This window comes from Cynocephalus volans, chromosome 6 (genome assembly GCF_027409185.1).
Source record: "Cynocephalus volans isolate mCynVol1 chromosome 6, mCynVol1.pri, whole genome shotgun sequence".
NCBI lineage: Eukaryota > Metazoa > Chordata > Mammalia > Dermoptera > Cynocephalidae > Cynocephalus > Cynocephalus volans.
Genome location: NC_084465.1, coordinates 126,397,009 through 126,421,285, shown reverse-complemented (window position 1 = coordinate 126,421,285; position 24,277 = coordinate 126,397,009). Strand labels below are relative to the sequence as shown.

Here is a 24,277-nt window from a genome sequence, read left to right as displayed (position 1 = left end):
TGAAGACAGAACAATTCCACAGGGACCCTCCACTGGGTCAATTCCTGGTGTGTGTCATGTGCGTGCAAGTGTGTGAATAGGATTTATGTGCACATGCGTGAGCATGTGCTTTTTTGTGTGTGTGAGTATGTTGTGTGTGCAAGTGTGCATGCATGAATGTGCGGGTGTTGCATGGGTATTGCAACTATGCACATACGTTTGAGTGTATTGTATACCTTTCTGTTGTGAGTGTGCTGCAGGCGGGCACACACAAACATGTTGCATACGTGTGTGTCGTGAGTTTGTGCATTGTGTGTTGTGGGTGTTGCAAATATGTGAATGTGTTGCATGTATGTTGTAAATGTGTATACACATGCATCTTTACACTTGTGTGCAGACGTGTGTGCTGCATGCATGTGAGTGTTGCGTGTTTGCATGTGTATGTGTTGCTAGTGTGTGAGTTTGCAAGTTCACAAGTGCACGTATGCATGTGCGTGCAAGTGAATTCGTGAATGAGTGAGTGTGTTGTAAGTGTTGCTTGTTTCATATGAATGCAAGTATGTTGCATGTGTGTATGTGTGTACCTGCAAATGTGAGTTTGCGCTAGTGTATTGTGTTGTATTTTGCAGGTGTGCATATGTGTAGTTGTGTCTGTGCACACACGTGTGTAAATGAGTGTATGTGAGAAAGGGGTGCCTAGTTCTGCAGCAGTCTTCAGCATGTCTTGGACTTGGTCTCAATATACTGGGGGCTCACACGCTTCACACACTTTTACCTACAACTTCTTCTGTCACCCGGTAGGTGACTGTCCCAACAAGTGTGCCCTGGCAGCCTCATCTGATGCCCCCAGGCCCTTGTGGACTGGAGCTGAGCCTCAGGCTGTCGCTCCGGCTGCAGTGGCTCCACCAGGTGCTATGAGGCTCACTCTACCAGCTCAGGACCCACCTTGCAGGCGTCCGCCTTCCAGCTGCAACCCTGCGCACATTGTCCTTGAGTTTTACTCTCTGCCTGTAGAGTGCTGGTGATGGCACGTGCTCGTAGAATTGTGTGAGGATTGGTGACCCGGTGCCTTCACATGGAAGTACACATTATTTGCATACACTCACACATTTGTTTTCCCCCTTTGTCATTAGAGTCTGTCTTGCTCCTGTCTCTGCCCTGGGTGTCTTCGGGCATGAACACGGCTTTCTCATTGTTCAGCCCAGCCTAGCGGTCAGTGCTTAATCACGGGACCCAGGTAGTGTACTTGGAAATCGGGCGACCTCACCGATGGGGAAAAGTGAACGGAAAGCGAAAAAGGATCTTAGTTTCGCAGTGTCCCTGTCATTTAAGCGCGAGCCGCTGGCTTCTGCTTCGCCCTGTGAGGAGCCAGCACCTCCCAAGGAGCCTAACGAACACACATTCTTCCCTTTCCTCTCAATCCTCCCTCTTCAGAACCTCTCGGGCCGGGTGCGAGTGGAAGGGGTCTGAGCCCTCTGAGGAAGCCCAGCACCGAGGCGGGGCTCCTGGTCTCGACCAGGCTCAGGATGGCAGGGGCAGGCTCTTTGCCATAATGTTTTTGTCCTGGCTTTTGAATCCCACCCTGGATCCCTTAGAGGCCTGCACACACTGTAAACCCATTGCTGTCTCTAGTCTTTGCATCTCACTGTCCCATTTCCTCTTGCACTTTGTCCTCTCAGGGTGACCTTCAGCCTTTGAGGGCCTCAGTTTCTTCAGTGAGGGGATTACAGAAACTAATGTCCATCCCTTGCGGTGGCTGCCTCTTGCCCTCCCCCTGCCCCAGATGCACCCCTGCTCTAGGGCTTGGGTCTCTGTCCTGACACTGCCCACCCTTCCGCCTCATTCTGGTTTCTTCTCTGCATGTGGACCTGGTGTGATAAATGCCTGAAAACAAAGCCCTTTAACTCTCCCCCCAGTGGCAGTCCCCGCTCTCTCCCCTTGAGAGCAGAGTGCCTTCCTGTCCCTTCTCCTCCCACATCCTCACATCCTCGTCCTTGTCAGACCTGAAGCACACATCTCCACAGGGCTGCACTCCTTGCGCCAGGCCATCTCGACCCCACCTGCCAGGTCTGCACGCACTTCCCAGACTCTCCCACCAGAAACCATCCTGCACTTGGGCTGTAGGGACAACACACTGACTGTTCTTTTGTTGAAATGAACAAAAAGATGCTTTTTTGTTTTTTTTAAGTCCTTTTTTGGGAGAAGGAGTCAACTGACTGCTCAAAGGTGACGCATCCACTCTGTGCCTTTCTCTGTCACAGGCTGTGGCAGAGCCTTGGGCTGGGTGTGTGAGAAGTGTCACGTAGCAGTGGCTCGGCCTCTGCCCTACGTGGCTTTATTCACGTTCAAGAAGTTACCTATCACTTCACCTCACTCCTCCCTGCCATCTCACAGAACTGAAAGCTAAAAATAAAAAAGCTGGCTGACACTTTTTGGTGGCATTGTGTTCCGTAATTGCAGGCTAGAATTTTCTGCTGAAAGGAGCAAAGGATAAATACGCACAGAAACAAAGCCCAGAGGGGCAAGCGACATCACCAGCCTCCAGACGGGGTCCTGCGAGGACATGTCATCCCTGCGCAGCATTTCTGCGGAGGTTCCAAGGAGGACGTGTCAGAATCCCAAAAGGATGTTTAAATGACTTTTTTAAAGCTTTTAAAGATTTTTGATTGTGGTAAAATGCATACAACATGAAATTTACCATTTTAACCACTTTCAAGGGTACAGCTCAGCGTGCTACCATCCCCCCGTCTGTCCCCAGAGGTCTTTCCATTGTCCCAAACAGATACCCCATCCCCATTTCCGTCCTCCCAGCCCCTGGCAACCACCCTTCTACTTTCTGTGAATTTGATGGCTCTAGCCACCTCATATATGTGGAATCATGCAGTATTTATCTTTTTGTATCTGGCTTATTTACATCACTTAGCATAACGTCCTCAAGTTCATCCCTGTTGTAGCGTGTGGCAGAATTTCCTTCCATTTTAAGGCTGAACGTACTCCATTGTGTGGAAACACCACGTTTTGTTTATTTGTCCATCAGTGGACAGTGTGGCTGCTTCCACCTTTTGGCTGTTGTGTGTCATGCTGCTCGGAACACGGGCATCCAGACGTCTGTTCAAGTCCCTGCTTTCGGTTCTTTGGGTGTACACTCAGACATCAGTTGTTGGATCATATGGTAGCACTTTTTAAAATTTTCTGAGGAGCCTCCACACTTTTCCACAGCAGCACCATCACCTTGCGATCCCACTGATGGCGTGCAAAGGTTCCAGTTCTCCCGTGCTCGCCAACATGAGTGTGAGATGTGTCTCACTATGATTTTGATTTGTGTTTCCCTAGAGATGGGTCATGTTGAACGTCTTTTCATGTGCTTATTGGCTAGTCGTTTTCCTTCTTTGGAGAAATGTCTACTCAAGTCCTTTGCCCATTTTTTAATTGGGTTTTGTTGTTGTTGAGTTGTAGGAGTTCTCGTGTACTCTGGGTTCTAACTGCCTGTCAAATATGTGATTTTCAGACACGTCCTCCCATTTCATGGGTTCCACTCTGCTGACTCTGTTGCTTGTGTCCTTTGGTACACAGAAGTTTTTGATTTTGACATAGTCCACCTTATCCTTGTTTTCCTTTTGCTACCTGTACTTGGGTCCTTTAGTGTCATATCCAAGAAATAATTGCCAAATCCAGTGTTATGAAGTTTTCTCCTATGTTTTTTCTTAACAGTTTTATGGTTTTAACTCTTGCATTAAAGTCTTTGATCCACTTTGAGATCGAATGATTTTGAATGACGTTTTTAATGGCAGGGCAGTATTCTTCAAAAGTGTCAATGTCATAAAGAAAAAAATGGCTTTGGAAATGTCCCTGATTAGCATAAGCTGAAGAAGTGGTGACCAAACACAAACCCTGATGCTGGGCTGGATCCCATACTCGGGGGGCACCATGAGAGGCACGACTGATCAGTGGACAAAACCAGAACAGGGACAGTAGAGTGTGGGGTCCATATTAAAGTGACTGAAGCTGATAACTGTTCTGTGGATATGTGAGGTAATGTCCCTGTTCTTAGGAAAGACACTGAAGTACTTAGGAACAAAGTGGTCTGATGTGTCCAACTTACCTCAGATAGCTCAGATAGTTCAGAAAAAAGTCATGTGTGTGAATGTGTGCACGTGCACATGCATGCATGTGTGTGAGACGGGAGAGAGCAGATCAAGAGATAAAGTGAAGGGAGCAAAATATTAAGGGTCTTCATGTGGGGAAGGGATAGGATGAGTGTTCTTGAAACTGTCTTTATTCTTGCAAGTTTTCTATAATTTGGAAATTATTTTCAAATAGAAAGTTTTTGAAAACATGGTTCTCTTAAACATATCAAATCTAGAATTATGTTTCAGGTCTTTCTGTTCTTGCTCAAAAAGGTGAAGTTGCCCCACATTAATTAAGACATGGTGAGAAGAAGCAGAGGTCAAGCACAACTGTTTCAGCAACTGAGGGTTGATAAGCGAGAGAGGTGTCTGATGGAACCTAATGGTGGAAATGTGGCCCCGCACCAGCATGGGGCCAGGAGCAAATCCCAGAAGATGCTCAGGAGCTCTTGGTGTCGCCCCTCTGCTCTTTGTGTCTTGCAAGTCACCTGGGGGCCAGATCTTTGATGCTCTTGAGGCCCAGAGTCCTCGTCTTGAACGCTAGGAGGGCACACACCCCTGCTGCCCCGGCATGGGCTGTGCAGTGCCTTCCAAAGAAGACAATTGAAGGGATGCAGAGAAACCCCCAACAGGACCCCAGCCACATGGCTGAGCTCAGCATGGCAGTGATGGCAGAGGACCTGAGTGATGTCAGGCACTCACCTCTGAGGGCTCATTAGGCAAATCCCAGCTGACAGCATCCCACAAAACACTTTGCCAGGGCTCCCAACACTGCCATGTCATCAAATCCAGGCAGTCCTAAGGGACTGTCACAGCCCAGAGGAGCATTAGGAGAAAACTGAGGAAATCTATGTCTGGGGTGGACTTGAGTTAACATATCTCAATTTTGACTCATTAATTATAACAAATGTAAGACGTACATGTAATGTAAGATTTTTCTTACATTTAATGCAAGTGACTTTGGCATCAAAACCTTATGAATGGACATGAAGCTATAAACAATTTATCCCACTCTCTGCTACAGAAATGCTAATGAGTTTGATTAGGATCTCAGGTAGTGTGGAGCTGTGCTCAGGATTAGCGCTCAGAAATCTGAAAAGTTCCAAAACCTGAAGCCCGTCAGGTGGGCCCTGTGGGCGTCACTCCCGCCTGTCCTCCCTGTGGCGTCCTCCTCCTCTAGCACAAGGCAGGAGAGCAGGACGCTCCTCAGCTGAGGGAGGGAAGAGGAAAAGGTCTGGAGGGCAGCCTGGATGGAGAGGTGTGCAGGTGTGCTCTATTCAACAGCGCTGTTACGACAGACGGGGATGCTCTTCTGTTTTGTCTCTCATCACTCATCTTTAGAGCAATTGGCACCTGTTTGGGGGCTTTCGTGACAGGCCTGCTCTCTGCAGGACTTTCCTGGCAGCCCCTTGGCCACTGTAACCTGCAGCTTTCATTGGGGACTAACTCCTGGGAGGACCCCTCCTTAGAAACAGTAGCTCTGGGTGTGCTGTGTGGTTTAGTGTTTCTGCACATGTGAATGTGATGTCTGCTACATTTAGGTACTGATTTTTTCCCTTGTGACTTTAATGATCCTTTCCTACATGCCTCACCAGTTGCAAAGGAAATAGCAAGGTATCAAAATCTGGCCTTGACAGCAAAATTTGCCAAGTTCTTCTCCTTCATTTGCCAGCTGCCAGGAAGTGAGAACGGAATTCCATCAGACACCTGTAATAATTAACGTAAGGGTTTTCAATGTTTATTCTGCCCCCCCCATCTTTGGAGATTTTTAAAAACTTATTCAAATGGTCTTATTATATTGGGTAATTTAGATGTTTCCAATTATTCTTGAATGAAGATGTAGTTTAAAATTTTAATTACTGGGCCGACCCCCTGGCTCACTTGGGAGAGTGCATCGCTGGGAGCTCAGCAGCGCTCCTGCCGCGGGTTCGGATCCTATATAGGAATGACCGGTGCGCTCACTGGCTGGGCGCGGTGCGGGCGACACCAAGCCAAGGGTTGCGATCCCCTTACCAGTCACAAAAAGAGACAAAAACAATTTTTTAATTACAAGTTTTGGCTGGAGTTTTAGCAGCATGACCTTGAATGCTGGCTGCGGCAAGGCTCTGTGAGAGTGGATTGTTCTGGGTCCTGCCTACCCCCTACCCTGTGCAAGCCACGTGGCTGGCACCGAACATGGAGTCAGCCTGCCTTGTGTCTGGTCCAGTCATGTGGGTTGTCGAGGTTGAAGTTGGAGGGGATGTTCACCCTCCAGGTCATGACCATGGGTATATCCAGTGCTGGGCAGAGCAGGGACAGGCAGGATGGTCACCCCCGTGTCCTCTCCTGACCATCTGCCTCCAGAGCTCTTACTCTGTCTGTGTGGAGAGGCTCCAACTTGGACAACTCTGAAGCAATCATGTATCTGTCAGGAGTGGCCCTGGCATGTGTCCATTCCTCTGTGAGGGCAGATCATGTGCTTTTGTTTCTCAGTTGTTAATAAGTCGCCAGGGCCCCTGTTTTGATGGACACTCTGCCACTGAGCAGTGGTCCTGGGAGAGGACAACATGCTCATCTGCCTGCATGCAGCTCAGCACAGCTACCACCCCTTGGTGAGAATCTCAGTTGGAGGAGGAGTCACACCTGTAGCTTCACAGGATTGGAGAATGTTGGACACATTATGAAAGACCCGTGTGTCCACGCAGCACCTTCCGCCATTCCTGGGAGGTCAGGGGTGCAATTCAAGAAGCGCTAATGAGGCTCAAAGACTCTGTAGAAGGACCTCTCAGGCCACCTTCGGGACTGCACTTGGCTGCTCAGGGCCAGCATCACTTCCAAGGAAGCAGGTTGTACATTTGAGTCAGTCTGACAGCAGTTCAAGGACAGCACAAGTCACATTTTATAATTACTGGCAAATCTTCATATCAACTCTCTCTCCCTCTTTTCTAGTAAAAGTCTGAACTTCCAGTCCATCTAAAAGCCTAGAATAAAAAGACATTTTCCCGCAAGTCCAGGATTTGTACTTGGGTTGATAAAGGATAAGGGATGAGAGAGAGGCCGCGCTGGAGGACTTTATCTAGATGCTGACACAGTTAAGTTGTTATCTTGATATGAAAAACAGGTTTAGAGTGGCCACTGGCCTGGGAGGGTTATGCTTACTTGGGAGCCAACCCGTCAGCAGAAATGGCTGTGCAGGCAGCAGGGCATGGGCAGAAAACTCCAGTTCTGGAACCAGCAGGTTAATCAGCTCTTGGATTGTGTGGATCAGGCTCTGCAGCGTTACCTGGACAGCAGGTGCTTTGCCGTGAAAGGCAACCTGTGTGAGATGTCAGCCTCGGCCCGGTCGCTCTTACAAGGTGCTTCGACTGGACCCTGTTTAGTGGTTCCTGTGGGCAGAGCCCCCACTGGTCAGGGAAGCCAGGTGTGTCTGTGGGGTCTATGCTCCTCCTTCCCTCCTGCAGCCACTTCCCACCCTCCCCAGGTCCAGGAGTTCTCAGGCAGCCATTTCTGCAAAGCAGGACTTCCCTGCCCTCCTCCAGGCAGCCCACTCCTCCCTCCACAGGGAACGAGCTCTGGTTTTAACCTTGTAAACGGGTTCTCCTTGAGCAGGTGTCGATAACAACCTCATCCATTTATAGCTCACAGACCGTGGGCAAGGCGCCGTGTTGGCACTTGGCGTTTGCAGCCCATTTAATTTGCCCAACAATCTGGCCATGTGGCATGCTCACTGCCATCTGTGAAAGTCAGCACGGATCACGGCACCTGACTCAGGGCCCACGTCACTGCCTCTGTCGACAGTGACAATGTATTGTTGATTCATTTATTTCCACCGGTTCTTGGTACGTTAAGCAAATCAGCTCTTTGATATGTGTGCTGCAAGCACATCTCCCAGTTCTTTTGGGAGATTTATCTTTTGCCCATACTCAAGGGTACTTCAAAAAGTGTGTGGAAAAAATGAACTAAAAGATAATATGAATCCCCCATGAGCTTTTGAAAACCCCTCATGTGAGGGGTAGTTTTTACTTTTTGCCATGTGGATAATTTTGTTTTTCGTGCAGAGGAAGGAATTCTTCTGTGGCATTTGCTAGCAGCATCTTTAGCTTTTTTTGTTCAGAACCAGCCCCAAGTGACTTCAGCACCGAGCACCTGATTCCTGTGAAGCACGGCCTTTCATACTGACCAGAGGAGACGTACTTAATGATAGGGCTTGTTTCCGCGTCACAGACAAGATTCTCCCTGAGATCCTTTATCTTCTAGGGAAGGATGGGAGGGAGAGAAGATAACATCTGCAGGCAGAGGACACGGCCAGCAGGTGCCCAGAGTGCCGGGCCTTGTCTTGTTTCCTCCGCTCCTGGGTACAGGCCGAGGCAGAAACCACAGGGATGGTGGCAGAGGAAACCCGTGGATGCTGCCCACGTGGAGTAGCCTCTTCTCACACACAACACAGGCCCCCCATCTCAGTCGGCCAGAAATGGAGACTCCTGTCCACACAGCCCTCGTTTGGGCTGAGCATCTTGCCCCCTGGTCTGATCATTGGCCTTTATAGGACCCACCCCGGGTGGCAGCAGCCCCAGGACACTGTGGCGAGGAGGGCTGGCCCTTTCTCTCATCCTTTCCCTCAGTCCCCCGCTTGCTGGGGCCCCCATTCCTCACCTGCCCACCCATTGATTCCCAGCCACTTGGCTTCCTCTCTGTTGCTGTCTCTGTCTGTGGCAGGTCCCCAGTCTCTGGGACCTACAGTCAGACGGGCCCCGGATCCAGGCTTGTTTGCTTTATCGATTGCCCAAATCGGGGCAACTGCACCAGTCTCCTGGCCAAGCAGGGCAGAGTAGCCACCGCGGTAACAGCATGTGTGTCTCCTGCCAACGTCACATCTGTGTGAAGTGCTGGCTTCTGGACTTACGCAGCTACGGGACAGATTTCCATAGAGTGTATTTGTGTTTCTCCACAGACTCTAAGTAGTGTTCTAGTGGTGAGTTTCAATAGTGACCCACCGTAAACTAGCACAGGCTGCGGGAGGAATGCCACGTTATCGCAGCCAGTAACTTGTCTCTGAAGGTTGGTGTCACTGTGCCTGTGGGCATAGTCTTGAGCAGTTTAAACTGTGTGTAAGGTCTTGGCAGCCCTTACCCACCACTGTTAGCATGAAGGTTTCCTCTTAGACAGATACCAAAGATTCTGGTGGTTTTCATCTCATCTGAAGTTGCTACAGCAAGTTCTTCCACCTCATCAGATTACTGCTGAGGCCACTCGGGCACCTCTGCAGCCTCCTCCCGTGGAAGGCGAAGTGTCACTCTGTCCTCCGTTCCTGCCCCACCGCTGATGGCCCAACCCCCACCCCCAGACTCCCCAGACTGTTGCCTGGAGGAAGAGCTTCTCCACTGTGACCAGCCACAGGGAAATGGGGTCCTGGTGGCAGAAAGCCCTGGCTCCAGCAGCAGCAGCTAGGAGTGGTCAAGCCCTGCCCTGGGGACACCGGCCACTGAGCTCCTACCACACTCCTCCCCAGTTTACTGGTGCCAGCGTCTGTCTGCACTAACATCATGTCCTCGCCGCTCAGGGCCTCTCCTCAGCAGCAGCTGGAGCTGAAACTGCAGAGGACTAGTCATGTGCCCGGAGGTGCCCGCGCCCCGGAGGGCTGTCTGACAGCATCGTGCAGGTTGGGAGCCGGACTGGTCCCTCAGGACTCTGTGCCACTCAGGGTTTCTCTCCCGGCACCTCCCCTGCTGTCTCCCTGTCCTTCATCCTCTCTCTCTAGCTACGTCTGTCAGATATGGAGGAAGAGTGCTATGCTCAGCACACAACATGGGCCCCTTGTGCATGTCAGGTCTCAGTGGGAGAGATGAGGACAGTGCAGGGAGGAAAGGCCTCTTGTGCCCCAGCATTGCCCCGTCCTGTGTGTGTCCCCCATCATCGAGCGTTTGTGCACCTTCTCCCTCACTTTACTTTGTTTAGAGGAAAATCACCTCTAATGAGTGAACAGCATCACAGTCCTCTAGCTCCATGGTAGAAATGTAAACTCAGTATTTAATATATTTAAAATATGCACCTGGGAAGGACTGTTAACTAGCTCTGCTTATGCTTGCAGCAGTGTCCTTGGCAGTTCTTAAGATTGAATCACCAGTAAATTTTTTTTTTATTAAAAAAGTTTCTTTCCTGCGAAGTTTTGCTGTCTGAACTGGCCCATCATCCTCTGTTCCCTTGGTTCAGATACACCCAGTGTAGTAGGCAGATTCTGGGCTGCACACAAGAGCTCTGCCTTCTCAAGCCTGTCTGGCCCCTGTTTAGGCAGAGCTGTGCTTCAAGACAGAGCATTTGCAAACAGGGACAGTTTGACTTCATCTTTTCCAATCTGGATGCCCTTTATTTCCTTCTCTTCTCTGATTGCTCTGGCTAGTATTTCCAACACTATGTTGAATAGGAGTGGTGAGAGTGGGCATCCTTGTCTAGTTCCTGTTCTTAAAGGAAAAGCTTTCAGCTTTTCCCCATTCAGGATGATATTGGCAGTGGGTTTGGCATATATGGCTTTAATTATGTTGAGATACTTTCCCTCTATACCTAACTTATAGAGGGTCTTTGTCATGAATGAGTGCTGTATTTTATCAAATGCTTTTTCAGCATCTATAGAGATGATCATATGGTCCTTGTGTTTGAGTTTATTAATATGGTGTATCACATTTATTGATTTACGTATGTTGAACCAACCTTGCATCCCTGGGATGAATCCCACTTGATCGTGATGAATAATTTTTCGTATGTGTTGCTGTATTCTGTTTGCTAGTATTTTAGTGAGGATTTTTGCATCTATATTCATCAAGGATATCGGCCTGTAGTTTTCTTTTTTGGTTATATCTTTACCTGGTTTTGGTATCAGGATGATGTTTGCTTCATAGAATGAGTTTGGGAGATTTGCGTCCGTTTCAATCTTTTGGAATAGTTTGTAAAGAATTGGTGTCAATTCCTCTCTGAATGTTTGGTAAAATTCTGCTGTGAATCCATCTGGTCCTGGGCTTTTCTTTGTTGGGAGCCTTCTGATAACAGCTTCAATCTCCTTTATTGTTATTGGTCTGTTCAAATTTTCTACGTCTTCATGGTTCATGTTATCGACAAAATAAAATTTAAAAAATAAAAAATTTTAAAAAAAATACAATAAATAAATAAATAAATAAATAGAAAGACAGAGCATTGGCCATCACAGGCGACTGGCTGTTCTTTCAAGGATGCCATTGAATCCTTACTCTTTTCCTTTTCTGCAGATCCTAAGCCCGGTCTTGGTTACTTTAAATGCAGAACCTTTCTTCCAATTATTTTGCAGGTCTGGCCTATGTGCCAGTGTAGTCCCCTCTGCCATCCAGTTGCTCGTTCTGTGACTTCTGCCTTTGCCACTGGATAATGCTCAGAATTAACATTCCCTGACAACCTGCCAGGCACATGACCACTTGCTGAATGTGGCAGGAGGGAAACTGTACAGAAAACTCATTCAGTAATGTCTTCCGTGTGTTTGCAGAGTCCGCTTAGTGGAAAGAGGATCTCCTCACAGCTTGCCCCTGATGGAATCAGGGAAAGTAAGTATTAAGAGAAGAAACACACATTTCTGTGTAAGTATGAGTTTGTGTGGGCTTTGTAATTTTAAGAAATGTGTTTTACAGAATACTTTTTCCAAAAAGCTTTCTTAAAACTAATATGTCAGGACTGTGTTTGCCCATGAATACAGAAACTCATAATAATACTATTTTAAACAAGTTAGATTTGTTTTTCTCATGTAAAAGTTGGGAAATAGGCATCCACTGCTCCATGAAAACACCAGGGGCCTCTGTCTCGTTCTGCTCTGCACGGCCTCTGTTTGCAAGGGTACCTCAGGGTCTAACACGGCTGCTCCAGCTCCAGCCATTATTCCTACATTTCAGCCAGCAGGAGGAGAAACAGAAAAAAGGAGGAAACAAAGCATCCAAACCCTGAAGAAGGTTCCCATGCTGTCTCACACTCAAATCCGTTTTCAGAATTTAGCCACATGGTCACACCTAGCTGAAAGGAAAGTCAGGAACTGTTATGTTGGTTCTGAATGTCTACAGACCTAGCTAAAAAGCAGGGTCTCTGTTACTGTGGAAGTAAATAAAGAATGGGCAGCAGGCAACGACAAGTGGTTTCTGCCACAGTGGTTATTTTTTAATAAAATTAAAGGGCAAGAAACATATTTAAACCCAAATGGAGACTTTTTTTTCCTTTTTGGCCCCAGTTGTCAGATCCCTTCTCCACTTGACATAATTCTAAAAGCATCTTATCTTGCTTCTAGACCTTTTATAACCTGTCTACATGACTGCAAGTTAGAATTCTTCACAAAGTTGTCCTGATAGCAGGGAGGTGCTCTCCACCCCCCAGCACAGTCTAGCAGATTCTTAGCTGCAGAGACCAGAGATGTCAAATCTCACTTCAAAGCTAAAGTGCAGCATTCCTGTTCCAAAAAGTTCTGTGTTTTTACCATGAGATAGTTTGCCTTATCTCAGCCATTATATGATGTTAAATTAGCTGAACCAAGACGGACTATATTCAAGAATTCCAGAATGAACTTTTGATTCATGTGGTGTCAGTGGAATTGGCATTTCTAAGCTAAAGTTCCTCTAAGAAGAAGATACTTAATATTTATATCCATTATGATACAAGATGTTTACCTGCAGGAAAAAGTTCCCCAAGAGCTCTGGTTGAAAACACAGTAGAAAAGAGATGGAGATCAGTACACACATTCTAATCAGATCCACCAGACTTCACTGTCCGTTGACACAGAGTCTTTTGCTTGTGGCCACCACAAGAGCAGCTTTCTATTAAATCATTTTGCCAGAATCATTGTGCGCTGCCTTTGAGGCCACACTCATCCCTGAAAACATCCCCGTGAGTTCCTAGCTCCGTGGTTGCCACAAGTGCCTCCTTTGGTCAGGCCACGAGCCATGAAGTGAGGCATAGCACTGAATTTAGTGCAAACAAACTCACTGAAATAACTGAAAATTCCTATTTTTCAAGTATCAGGCTGTGTTCAATGTTATATCGTTTATTATGTTTTTCAAAATTCTTTTTTTAATGATATTCAGATTTTTTCCAACTTATTAAGGTGTGATCAGCAATCAAAATTCCTAATTTTAAGGTCACTTTAACACAGGATAATCATTGTAATAACAATTAGAATGAAAATGTAATTGCTCTGCTGCAATTTTATAGCAGTATGTAATTTTTTGGTATATAATTTTGACTTAATGCCACGCTACTTGCAACAACCTCTAGGAGGGAAACAGGCGTTCGGCTTGAGGACAGGGTTGGGCTGAGGTGTGTATGTAGCATCTCCCTGTCTTTCTTTCCATTGACAAGAGTTTTCTCTTCTTCCAACAGATACTTCCAGGGGTCCGGATCATAATTGCCAATCCAGAAACAAAAGGACCACTGGGGGACTCCCACCTTGGAGAGGTGAGTTATGGGGTGTCCTCTTTAGGGTATGTCCTCCAAGGTCCAATTTACTTTTCTGTTACATAACTTCTGGTCTCCTTAACATCAGTGCCATCAATCTGTAGTGCACACTGAGAAAACAGATTTTATTGCTTAAATGATCCCATGAAAGTTCAGAGTTACAAAACAGGATTTCCTTAAGAAAGTATGATAGATTCTCTTCAAATTCAGAAAAGACAGAAAACTTAATGTATGTGGACTAGGTTCCCTTATTTCTTAGCTCTCGAATTTATTCTCCATGTGCCTGCCTTCCTTCCTGAGAGGTCCTTCCACCGGAAGACGACAGAGAACCTACAAAGCGAGTGCTGCTGCAACCTGGAATTATAGCAGCATCAATAAGCGGAAGCCGGTGATTAGAGAATAGCAGTTACGTATCTGTGGCAGGTCGGAGGCAAACAGTGCACTGCACACTTGTGCTTCCTGTGTTTATGAGCAAACCCCACCACACTACCCCAGGTGCTGCTGGCTGGACGTGGCGGAGGAAGCACCACCAAGCTGCCCAGCCTCAGTCTAACTTCTTGACCACTGATCTCAAATTGCCTGCAGCGCGCCTCCACCCCTGGTGAGACCATGTGTGCCACACCTGTTCCTTTCTCCTCATTCTCCTTCCACGGAGGAGGCAGAGCTCATCAGAAGGGAACACGTCCAGAGTGTCAGCCCCTGCACGTGCCAGCACGTTCATCCCTCCTGTTGTCCCATCTGAGGCTGAACCTGCGCTGTGCTGTCAGGCTCCCTCATTATCGAGTGACTGCTGACAGCATACGTGGGAAACAAGCGTCCTCCTGAAACACCACCACACACTTGTCCCTGCTGCATCCCAGCTCAAGGACAGCAGCACACACAGGCACACAGGTGAACACAGCACATGGGTAGACACGTGACTAGTGAGTGAGTCCTAACCCGCACTCAGTCCCACATCCCTTTTCTTCTGAGCTGCTTTTGGCCCCTCACTGGAATCTCTGGATCTTGCGCAAAGATCAGGACAGAGATCATGGCATTCTATGCAGCTCTTATTTAGAAGTTTCCATTGAACACTCTCCCAGAAATGAAACTGGGATGTAGAGCCTGCCTTTTCAGGGCACCTAGGGGGTCCTGATAGGTGCTGCCCCCTGGCCTGAGAGCTGCATGCCAAGGTCAAGGCAGGGCTGAGGTCAGAACTCTCTTTCTCTGAGGGCAAACAGGACTGGTAGAATTTGCAAGCTGATATTCTTCTTGGGAATGCATCTTTTTTTTTTCAGCTTTATTGGGGCATAATTGACAAATAAATTTGTGTAAAGTGTGTAATGTGATGCTTGATGTCTGTGTACGTTGTGAGATGACACCCCAGGCAAGGCAGTTGACATGTCCATCACCTCCCACAGTCATCATTTTTGTGTGTGGTGAGAACATTTAAGATCAATTCTTTTATCAAACTTGAAGTGAACAATGCAGTATTATAAACTATAGTCACCATTTTTCAGTATACCTTCAGTAATGAAAACATCAATCCCAGAATGTCTTTAAACACTCCACACTGTAGAAGACTCTGACTCTTCTGCTCCTCATTGTACAGACGCAGCTGCATGAGAGGCTTTGGAATTTTATTGGTTTAACTATTTCCACGTTTCTTCGTAATCTATGAGGTCATACCCAGCTATCAGACGTTCAAGTTTTCGTTTCCCATTTTTTGTTCTTACATGCCTTTCCCCCTTAGATTTTGTTTTGTGTTGTTTTATTGTAATATATTTCCAAAGGTATGCTAACCAAATGAAAAGGAAAAAGAAATCTTGAAGCTTTTAACATTTTGTCCCAACTGCTGTTTAGAAACAATCATTACATTTGGAAAAGTACAAGGAAACTAGACAGCTTTGTTCAGTTGATGTGTTTATTCTCAAAAGCTTTTTTTGAAATCTTCAGTTAATCTGCCTTAATAAAATTCCCTAGAGAGAGATGGCTTGGCTGGTAGCTTGGCCATAAACTTGGTATAGTTCCTTTATTTCAGTAAACTCTGTAGGCATCTGCGTGTCTCCCCAGAAACCTGAATGAGATTAGCATCATTTGTTTCTTTGGTCCAAGGAAAGCTTTAATATCACTGAATATGATTTCCTGAACTGTGAATGTAGGTGTAGCCTCACTGCCCTGGAGATGGTCTAAGTTAACTCATCCAGGTGACATTTCGCTCTGTTCACAGATTTGGGTTCACAGTGCCCACAATGCCAGTGGCTATTTTACTATTTATGGAGATGAATCCTTGCAGTCAGACCACTTCAGCTCCAGATTAAGTTTTGGAGACACTCAGACCATCTGGGCACGGACAGGCTACTTAGGGTTCCTGCGGAGAACGGAGCTCACGGATGCAAATGGAGGTGAGCCTTGAGGTTGGGGCCCCACGGAGAGGTCGGGTTCCTCCAGACCTGGAGTGCATGTCTGAGGTCTGAGAGCACATGTGTGCTCCTGCTGCAAACCTGGAAACAGCTGAGTTTAAGGGAGACGAGGGCTACATGCAAGCGCCAGTGCACTGAGGCTGTGGTCATGCACCTGCATTCTCCCAGGAACCACAGGCAGACTTAAACCAGGGAGGAGCAGGCTGCTTGCTTCTCCCATTCACGTGTGGAATTACTAACATGGTGAAGGACTCCGGGTGATGCAGTGGGAGGGAACTGAGATTGAGTGTGGCTGTGCCACATCACGTGAGACTTGGACTCAGCAAGTGTGTGCCACCCACAGTACTTGGGCTACTAAGTACTAACTAGGTACTAACTCAGTCCTTTAGTTTCTATGGGTGAATATGTGGTCATGTATGTAATGGTGCACAGAAGCTGAACCTAGAGAAGGCTGCTTCCGGCTGGTGCAGAGCAGAGGGGACTGGCTGCATGCCCAGCATTTGCCACAAGCATCTCGGCCTGCAGCAGCCCTCACCCTGCAGAATCCCCCGTGGAAGGGGACTAGCCAGCCCTCGACCCCTGGTCCCATTTCTTTGCATCTCTCTCACTCGGATATAGATTTAGTCCTTTGGGGGAAAAAAAAGGATGGCTCAAGCAACCTGCTGTGGAGCTACAGATGTTTCCTTCCTACACAGAGCGCCATGATGCCCTCTACGTGGTGGGAGCGTTGGACGAAGCCATGGAACTGCGAGGAATGCGCTACCACCCCATTGACATTGAGACCTCGGTCATCAGAGCCCACAAGAGCGTCACAGAATGGTGAGCGCACAGGGCAGGAGCAGAAGTCGTGAGGCGTTGGGGATTTGGGGGGCAGCGGTGGAGGAGGTGTGGTGAGATGGGTTTAGGGGGTGGCTGAGCACGTGACTGTGAACTTTGATCATTGACTCCTCGCATACAGTTAGTGCATCTTATGCCACAGGAAATGATCGACTTTTGTTGCCATGAAAACCACTTGATAATGTTTTCTAGGAAGCCAACTTCTTGTTTGTTTTTAATTTACAAAAGCATGATTTAGGGGGAAAGAAAACTTCAAAGGCAAAGAAATGCTTTTACGACTATCAACTTGGGTAATGTGTTACGTGGTAAAACTTCAGTTTTGTGCCTTATGATTCATTTAAGAATGAAAAGAAACTCAGCACCACAAGCTGTAGATTTGTTCATTAACTTGACCACAGACAGGTGCCTAACAAGGGACCCCTGGGCTCCTGCCTGGGAAAGAGCCTGATGAAACCGATCTTAATCTTAGGCCAGAAACTGTAAGGAGGTCCATTCTGAGACGCCTTAGGAGTGGTTTCTCCTGGTTGAGTTGATTGGTCCTGAGATTGTTCGTTCCTCTGGTCAGCTGGCTGGTTTGCAGCTGGCAGGCTGGTGTTGCCGTTAACTGAATCTGAACATTGACTGCTTGGCAGAACACACAAGATGGAGTTTGCGTGCCACGAATTGTCCTGTGGTTCAGATTAGCCAAGTCCCTGATCACTCTCAAACAAAATTCCTCAAATTGTCAAAGCCATCTCTCCACTGAGTGTAGAGAGAGAACAGAAACCCTAGAAAGAGATCAGCCCAGAAACTGGCGCAGGGCCGGCCTCATTTCCCATCTAAGTGCTGTAAATAGCAGCTACAGCTTCTGTTTCTGCATTTTTTGAGAAACTCCTAGTCAGCGTTTATCACCTCTCTCAAGTATTTGCTGTCCAGTTTCCAGCTTACGTGTGCGGCGAGGGCCTGCCCACTGCCCTTGGTGCGTTCTAGACTTGATTCTGAGCACCGCTGTTGTCACCTGCCGTCTGCGTGGCCTCTGACCTCAGTGTGCCCCTCACCTGGTCAGGGCAGGGATGCACATGCACCTTGTTCACCTGAGTGCCAGAAAAAAAAGAAGCACATGGTCTTCTTCTGATGAACTTTCAGTACGTTTGAAACTATTGGGGCACAAGTCACCTCATCCCCTTTCCTCCTTTGTGCCAGCTCAGCATGCACAGCACTTGGGGAAGCTCTGATGGACGGAAATCAGCACCACCCGTCCAGGGCTTACCGGCCAGCCCAGGACAGCACAAGGCAGGTGCACACTGCCGACTCCCCAGGTGCGGGAGCCGTGCTGATTCCCGAGGCTTCAGGGCTGTGTCCTAAGCATCAGATGCCGCAGTGACATTAGCCCAGTGCACCTGAGAGATATCACAGACACACAGTATGAGCTCATATGGGCCACATGGAGCAGTATTTCAGTGTCATGAGGACTGTATTCTGGGAATTAAGCACCAGCACATCATCTTGGAAACAGTTCCCTGCAGGATTGTTCCCTTAGGTAGACGTCTGTCACAAACTAAAATCCAGGAAAGGACTATCAATCCCCTTCCATCTTGCACATGTATTGTCTGTACTAAGTAATGCATTTGTTTCTAATAGACTTATTCTCACACTTACAGAAAACAACAGTGACTTACCCAAAATACATCCTGTTTTAGCTAGGGTAGAACCTCTTTGTCAAGAGCCAGCCGCTCCAGGGCCATGTTCTCCACCTTGAGCACCAGGGTCTGAGGATATCGGGTCCTTACACAACCAGTTCTAAATGCCAGCTCTATAAGGTTAATGTGGCTTAAAATATAAAACACTAGGTTTTTGCTTTCACCAACTGGGAGGTGCCCTTACCACTGAAAGACAACTAGAGGTCAAATAAAAAGCTTCTGGACAAATCTTGAAGACATACCCGCATATTGGTTAGCTGTTGCTGCATTACAGTTGTCCCCAGTTGTCTTTAGGACAGAACCATTATTAAGCCCACATCTGCAGTCGATGGGCTGAGTCAGCTGCTGGTGCACCTGGCCAGTGGCTCTTCTCGTATTTATCATCCTCCAGACCAAAGGGCCAACCTGGGCATGTCCCTATTCTGGCAATGGCAGAGGCTCCTCAGGTCAAATCCATATGCCCCAGCCTCTCTGGAGCCCCTGCCCTGCCCTGCCCTGCCCTGACCCTGCTGAGCCCAAGCCCTGGGGCAGGGAATGCGCCCACCTTTAGGGGCAGTGCACAGGAGGTATGGGCTAATGATGCATTCTGTCACCACAAGCCCCTCGCAACAGAACTGCAAACAGAAGGAGCAGGGTCACTTGAGCACAGGTGCCAATGTCACCACACCCTGTGGTTGGGGACTGGTCTTCCAGGTGCAGGGGAGAGGCAGACCCAGACCCCAGACTCCTCTAGGGAGGTGAGAGTGACCCTGCACCATAGAAACGGGCTCACAGAGGTAAGGAAACTTTTGCAGGAGCCACCACGAGAGGCCAGCAGGAAACACTAGCAAGGCTGTGTGCAGAGTGCAGGGGGTGGGCACAGGGTGAGCCCACGGAGGAAACTGCCGGATGCCATGGCACAGCCATGTGGCCCAAAGGGAGCTTTTCAAAAAGAAAACATAATCCCTAAATGCTAGGCACGCCACGTAGCGATGCTTTTCTTTCCTGTCTTCTAGTGCCGTGTTCACCTGGACAAATCTGCTGGTGGTGGTGGTGGAGCTGGATGGGTCAGAGCAGGAGGCCCTGGACCTGGTTCCCCTGGTGACCAACGTGGTCCTGGAGGAGCACTACCTGATCGTGGGCGTGGTGGTCGTGGTGGACATCGGGGTCATCCCCATCAACTCCCGCGGGGAGAAGCAGCGCATGCACCTCCGCGACGGGTTCCTGGCTGACCAGCTCGACCCCATCTACGTGGCCTACAACATGTAGGCTCGTCTCTTTGGCTTCCGTGGACTTACTGGAGAGTAGACATTTTCCTCCATGTCCACTGAGACGTGCGGAGCTAGGGCAGCATTCGCCGGATGCAGGAGGCGGGCGGTGGGCTTCGCACAGCAGTTGCGACTGGCCTGGAGATGAAATGTGAATTTACCACTGAATTTTGCTCAGAAGGACTTTGGATTACTGCCTTCAGTTTGTTGGAAAAACCCATTTCAAAAACTTTCTTTTCTTTTTTTTTTTTTTAATTATTGGGTAATAAGTGCTTTCTTCGTAAATGTGGTATTTTGTTAAGCCGAAATAGCAATTAAAAAAAATATCCTGCCCTCCAGATGGGTTCTTTTAAACAATTAATGTAGTGTGACAAAGAATTGTTTTCTCTGTTTTAATGTGTCATGAAATCTTAATGACATGGATCTGTTACTAATTTAAGCCATCGCTAGATCTCATCCTTTTAGGAAAGTTTATTGAGGTACGAAAAAACCTTCTAACTAGCACCTTCCAATTAGAGTTAGCAGCTTTCTTTGTCAGAAATGCGCTGAAGGGACAAAGTCTGGCACACGGCCTTTGACGTTGGCATAGAAGGAGAAGAAATTATAAATAAGGTGTATTTCGGCAACTATCTTGCAAATATCTTTGTACTAAACTAAACAGATAAAATAAGTTAACTTCCAATATGTAATTATGTATAAAACGTTTAATTTATTTTGATCTCTTTAGAAGTATAAAAGAGAAAAACATTCAAGAATATTAAAGTCTTGTAATGTTTGCTAATATAAAAAAGTGTTGTATTATCTTGCGTGGATAGTATCACAACAAATATATATATATGAACTATAAATTCACTCATGAAAAGGAAATTTTAAAGTTTAAAATGCAGAACTTGTCACTTGCATGGTGTGCTCTGCACTGTACCCACATACACTTCGCTGTTGGAGCAATCGCAGATTGCCAGTAGCCCTGTCGAAAAGTTTCTTCTAGAATCAGAAACCAGCAAGTGAAATTACTGCCACCTCAAAGATGGTGATGGAATTTAAAGCTAAATGTGCACTATTTTTTCCTTTGCTGTGGGGACAACAGTGAATGCGTTTATTCCAGCATGTGCTGAAGGCACTGAGGGGCTTTGGGTTGGCAAATAGCACTGTTTTCTTAGCTGCAAGGATCGTTGCACAATGTTTTCATCATTTTTGTTAGTGTCACCTTTTTTTGGTATGAAAAGGAACGATGTTCTGTGGTCATTTGCATGGGGTTGCGTTGACTCCCCCCAGGCGGCCACTGTGGGGAGTGGACAGTTTTAAGGGAAAAGACTCTTGTAAGTAGTTGTCCCCTCGTCTTAAGACCCAGCCAGTCTGTGTGAGCCTCTGGCCGCGGGGCTCCGCAGCTCTGCACGAGCACCCTCTCGGCTCACAGAGAACCCTGGCTCTGCCAGGAACCCTCTGCTGTGCCATCCCGCCGCCTGCGGACAAGCGCGTCCCTGGTTTCTGTCTCTGCTGCGCTGCCTTGCGCCTTTTAGTTTTCAGAGCTCCTCTGTGCGCTTCTAAGTTGAGTTGGCTGCCAGTATCCAAACAAGAAGGAGGTATCAGCAACCCAAGAGGGATTTGTTTCATAATTGTCCCAATATGATCCTGCAGTGGCTCTCGGTACTAGATATGCATGACTAAGACTGTTGCTGGGCAAAATTTAGATTCTGTTTTCATTATATTGTAGGCAGTGTCTTTGCCTTTGCTATATGCAGCCAGCAGTAAGCCCTTTGCTAAAAGAGAGTTTTGTTTGACTTCTGAGATCCAAGGCTGATTGTTTTTTAAAAAAATTTTAAGTGGCACATTTTTTTAAAAAAATTCTCTGCATCCTTCCATCTCCACAGGTCATCTGATTCTTCAAATATTGCTTGACCTCATTGATACATATGAATATTTCTCTACACGCTTCAGATACACATTCCTACCGCCTTCTGCTTCCCAAGGGGGAAAATCCCCACCACACACAGAAAAAAAGACATTTTCTTATACATACCTATCTTGTTTAAAGAGAAGTTAGATTAGAGTTTCAGATAAGATACTGATTGTGAAACATAACTATGATGTGCAAGAAAACTTGTGAGGTCCAGCTGATGTCAGGAAGCAAAGCAAACTTGGATGTCACTTTAAACACAATTTAACCTTCACCATATCAACTTTACACTCGAGGGCGAACGCTGCCGTGCAGTTGTGGTCGCAGTTAACAGCAGATCTGCATCCTGCCACCTCTGACGTTAGAATTTAGGTTCAGAAGAGTTGGTGGACTGGAATGGAAGTTTGAGTGTGCAAGAAGAGGAAAGGAGACACTTAAGTACCACCAGTTTCAGCAATAAAGGAGGATCTTTCTGTATTAGAAATTGTACTGTAGATAAATCATTCATGAGAATGTAAAAAATGTTTGTCTTGTGACCTTGTGCTTTTGAAGTCAGACAAAACCGTGTAATCAACTTGCACAAAAAGAGGGTACACAGTGAACATTTAAACACAGACCTAATCAAACAGGAGCAGATTCCTCATGGTGCTTGTTTATTATATATATTTAATCCTGCTTGACACTTTACCCAAGGGAAGCAGTCCCTTTATCAGTTGGATGTTAGCAGCGTTATTTCAGAGTGTGGTGACTGGTTAGAGAAATTCATGTACTCAACCAATCACAGTTTCAAACAAAATTTTTATGTGCAAAGGACAGCAACCTTCTTGTATGTTAAACCACCAGTACGCTTTGTACATCTGTGATAACGCCTGTTTTATATTCAAATGAACAAATAAAAGCTTTTATTTTTGTTGCTCTGAAAATAGCAGTTTCTTAATTGGTCCCCTGGAAAAATGTCTGGGACAGCCTCTATCCCAGGAAGGAACTGACTCCTGCAGGGAGATGTATCTGCCTCTGTTAACATAACTTGTTGCATAACTTAGTACAGATAATCATACTTTGAACAATGTGTAAATTTTGATGTGGGCATTTATTGCTAAAAATAATTCCTATGGCAACAGATGTTTTGTGAAATGTTTTTTTAAATATATCTAAATATATTTGTTCACATTTTGCTGCAAGCGTACAGATTATTGGTATCTTTTGGGGACAAACAGCGTGAGTTCTGTGTGCAGATACCTTCTACCAACTGCATTACAGGGAGCTTTTGCATATCAGAAGTAGAACTAATTTTTCCAACCCAAATGTCTTTATTCCTTTGACAATCAAAAGCTGTATCTTTTGCCCAAGATCTGAGAATTCTTATGGCTTTCTTTTTCAGAAAGCGGTAGCAAGTTAATGGATCTTCAACCTAATGGTTATAAAAAGATAAGCGTTTATGCACAAGAAAATCAGTAGAACTCAAATTTGCACACAGAGCACCAGGCTTAATCTGGTGCCTTTGTATTAGAACTCCACTTGCCATCCCCCCAGCTTTCGTTCAAGACAGTCTCGTGCTGACTGGGGGACGATGCTTTGGGTGTGTGAAAGTGGGTGGCAGGTGTAAGACCTGCCTGTCTGCATCAAACTAAATGGACCATTGCAAGGAAGGGACGTTTCTTCACGATCCCCAGTTTTTTAGGTGGCAGCCGTCATACAGACTGGTCAAACACAAGGCATCCGAGAGAATGGTTCCTGCGGAGCTCTGCTTTAGACTCTGTGTGTGCGTGTGTGAGTACGGAATTCAAGCACCTGTGTGTGAGTACAGAATTTTCTGCTGTGGTAGCACGAGGATGAGTTCCCTGGCACAGCAATAGAAGTTAGGTTGGCCAGTTGATGATCATTCTGTCTTATGAATCCTCTGTGACATGTCAGTGAGCTGAAGTTGGGGTGGTCTGTCTACCTGGACAAAAGTAAGAGGCTGCTTCTATGGAAGTTCCTGGGCAAAAGGAGCCATTTCCTAATGGCCACATCTTCCATGACCCTCAGCAATGACAGATGTTTTCTCAGTAGAACGCACAATTCCTGATCCCTACTGACATGGTAAACATTTTATTTTCTCACATATTCCAGAAAGTCGTGCTGGGATCCTATATAACCTCTCCTGTGATCCCTGGGTGATTGTCCCAGAGTGAGAACCTCAGCTGACATCAGCATTATGTCATGATGATTTCCCTTGGGCAGAATGAGTTACAGGCACGTTTGCTCAAATCTGGTGGGTACTCTCAGTTCCTAACCCTTACCGTTTTTCAGTCTCTGAACAAAATAGCTGGGCAAAACCCAGAACAATCTGATACCTTAGCAAGTGATTTGGATTGGCCCCCATGTGAATGTGGCAGGTCATTTTGCGACGTGACATCTTCAGATGGCTGACAGGACAGCTCACCCTGATTGCTTGAGGAGCATAGAAATGCTTCAGCTCTGCGCTCCCCCAGAACACATCCATAAGTGGGACTCAGACCCCGTGGGCAAAGTGAGTCTGTGTGTGACCTCTATCACACCATGGCCACTGCAGCCCCATGGAGAACGGCCTTCAGGTGGAAATGGTGGAAATAGAAAGGACACAGCAGGCTACGCCATGAACTTCACCAACAAAAGAGACCTTGTGAAGGTCAGTTACATAAATAGGGTCATTCTT

General features: G+C 46.9%; 1 protein-coding gene across 5 annotated transcripts in view; it reads left to right on the top strand.

Annotated features, from left to right (window-relative positions):
• Positions 1-22,523, top strand: part of DIP2C (disco interacting protein 2 homolog C) — a 392,086-nt gene extending 369,563 nt beyond the window's left edge. For all 5 annotated transcript variants that reach the window (XM_063100478.1, XM_063100477.1, XM_063100476.1 and 2 more), the window contains 5 exons: positions 11,593-11,650; positions 13,464-13,538; positions 15,748-15,922; positions 16,636-16,759; positions 19,452-22,523. In XM_063100478.1, coding sequence (XP_062956548.1) covers positions 11,593-11,650; positions 13,464-13,538; positions 15,748-15,922; positions 16,636-16,759; positions 19,452-19,704 — 685 coding nt within the window. In that variant the 3' untranslated portion in view covers positions 19,705-22,523. The remainder of the gene's footprint in view (positions 1-11,592; positions 11,651-13,463; positions 13,539-15,747; positions 15,923-16,635; positions 16,760-19,451) is intronic.
• Positions 22,524-24,277: the final 1,754 nt, after the last annotated feature.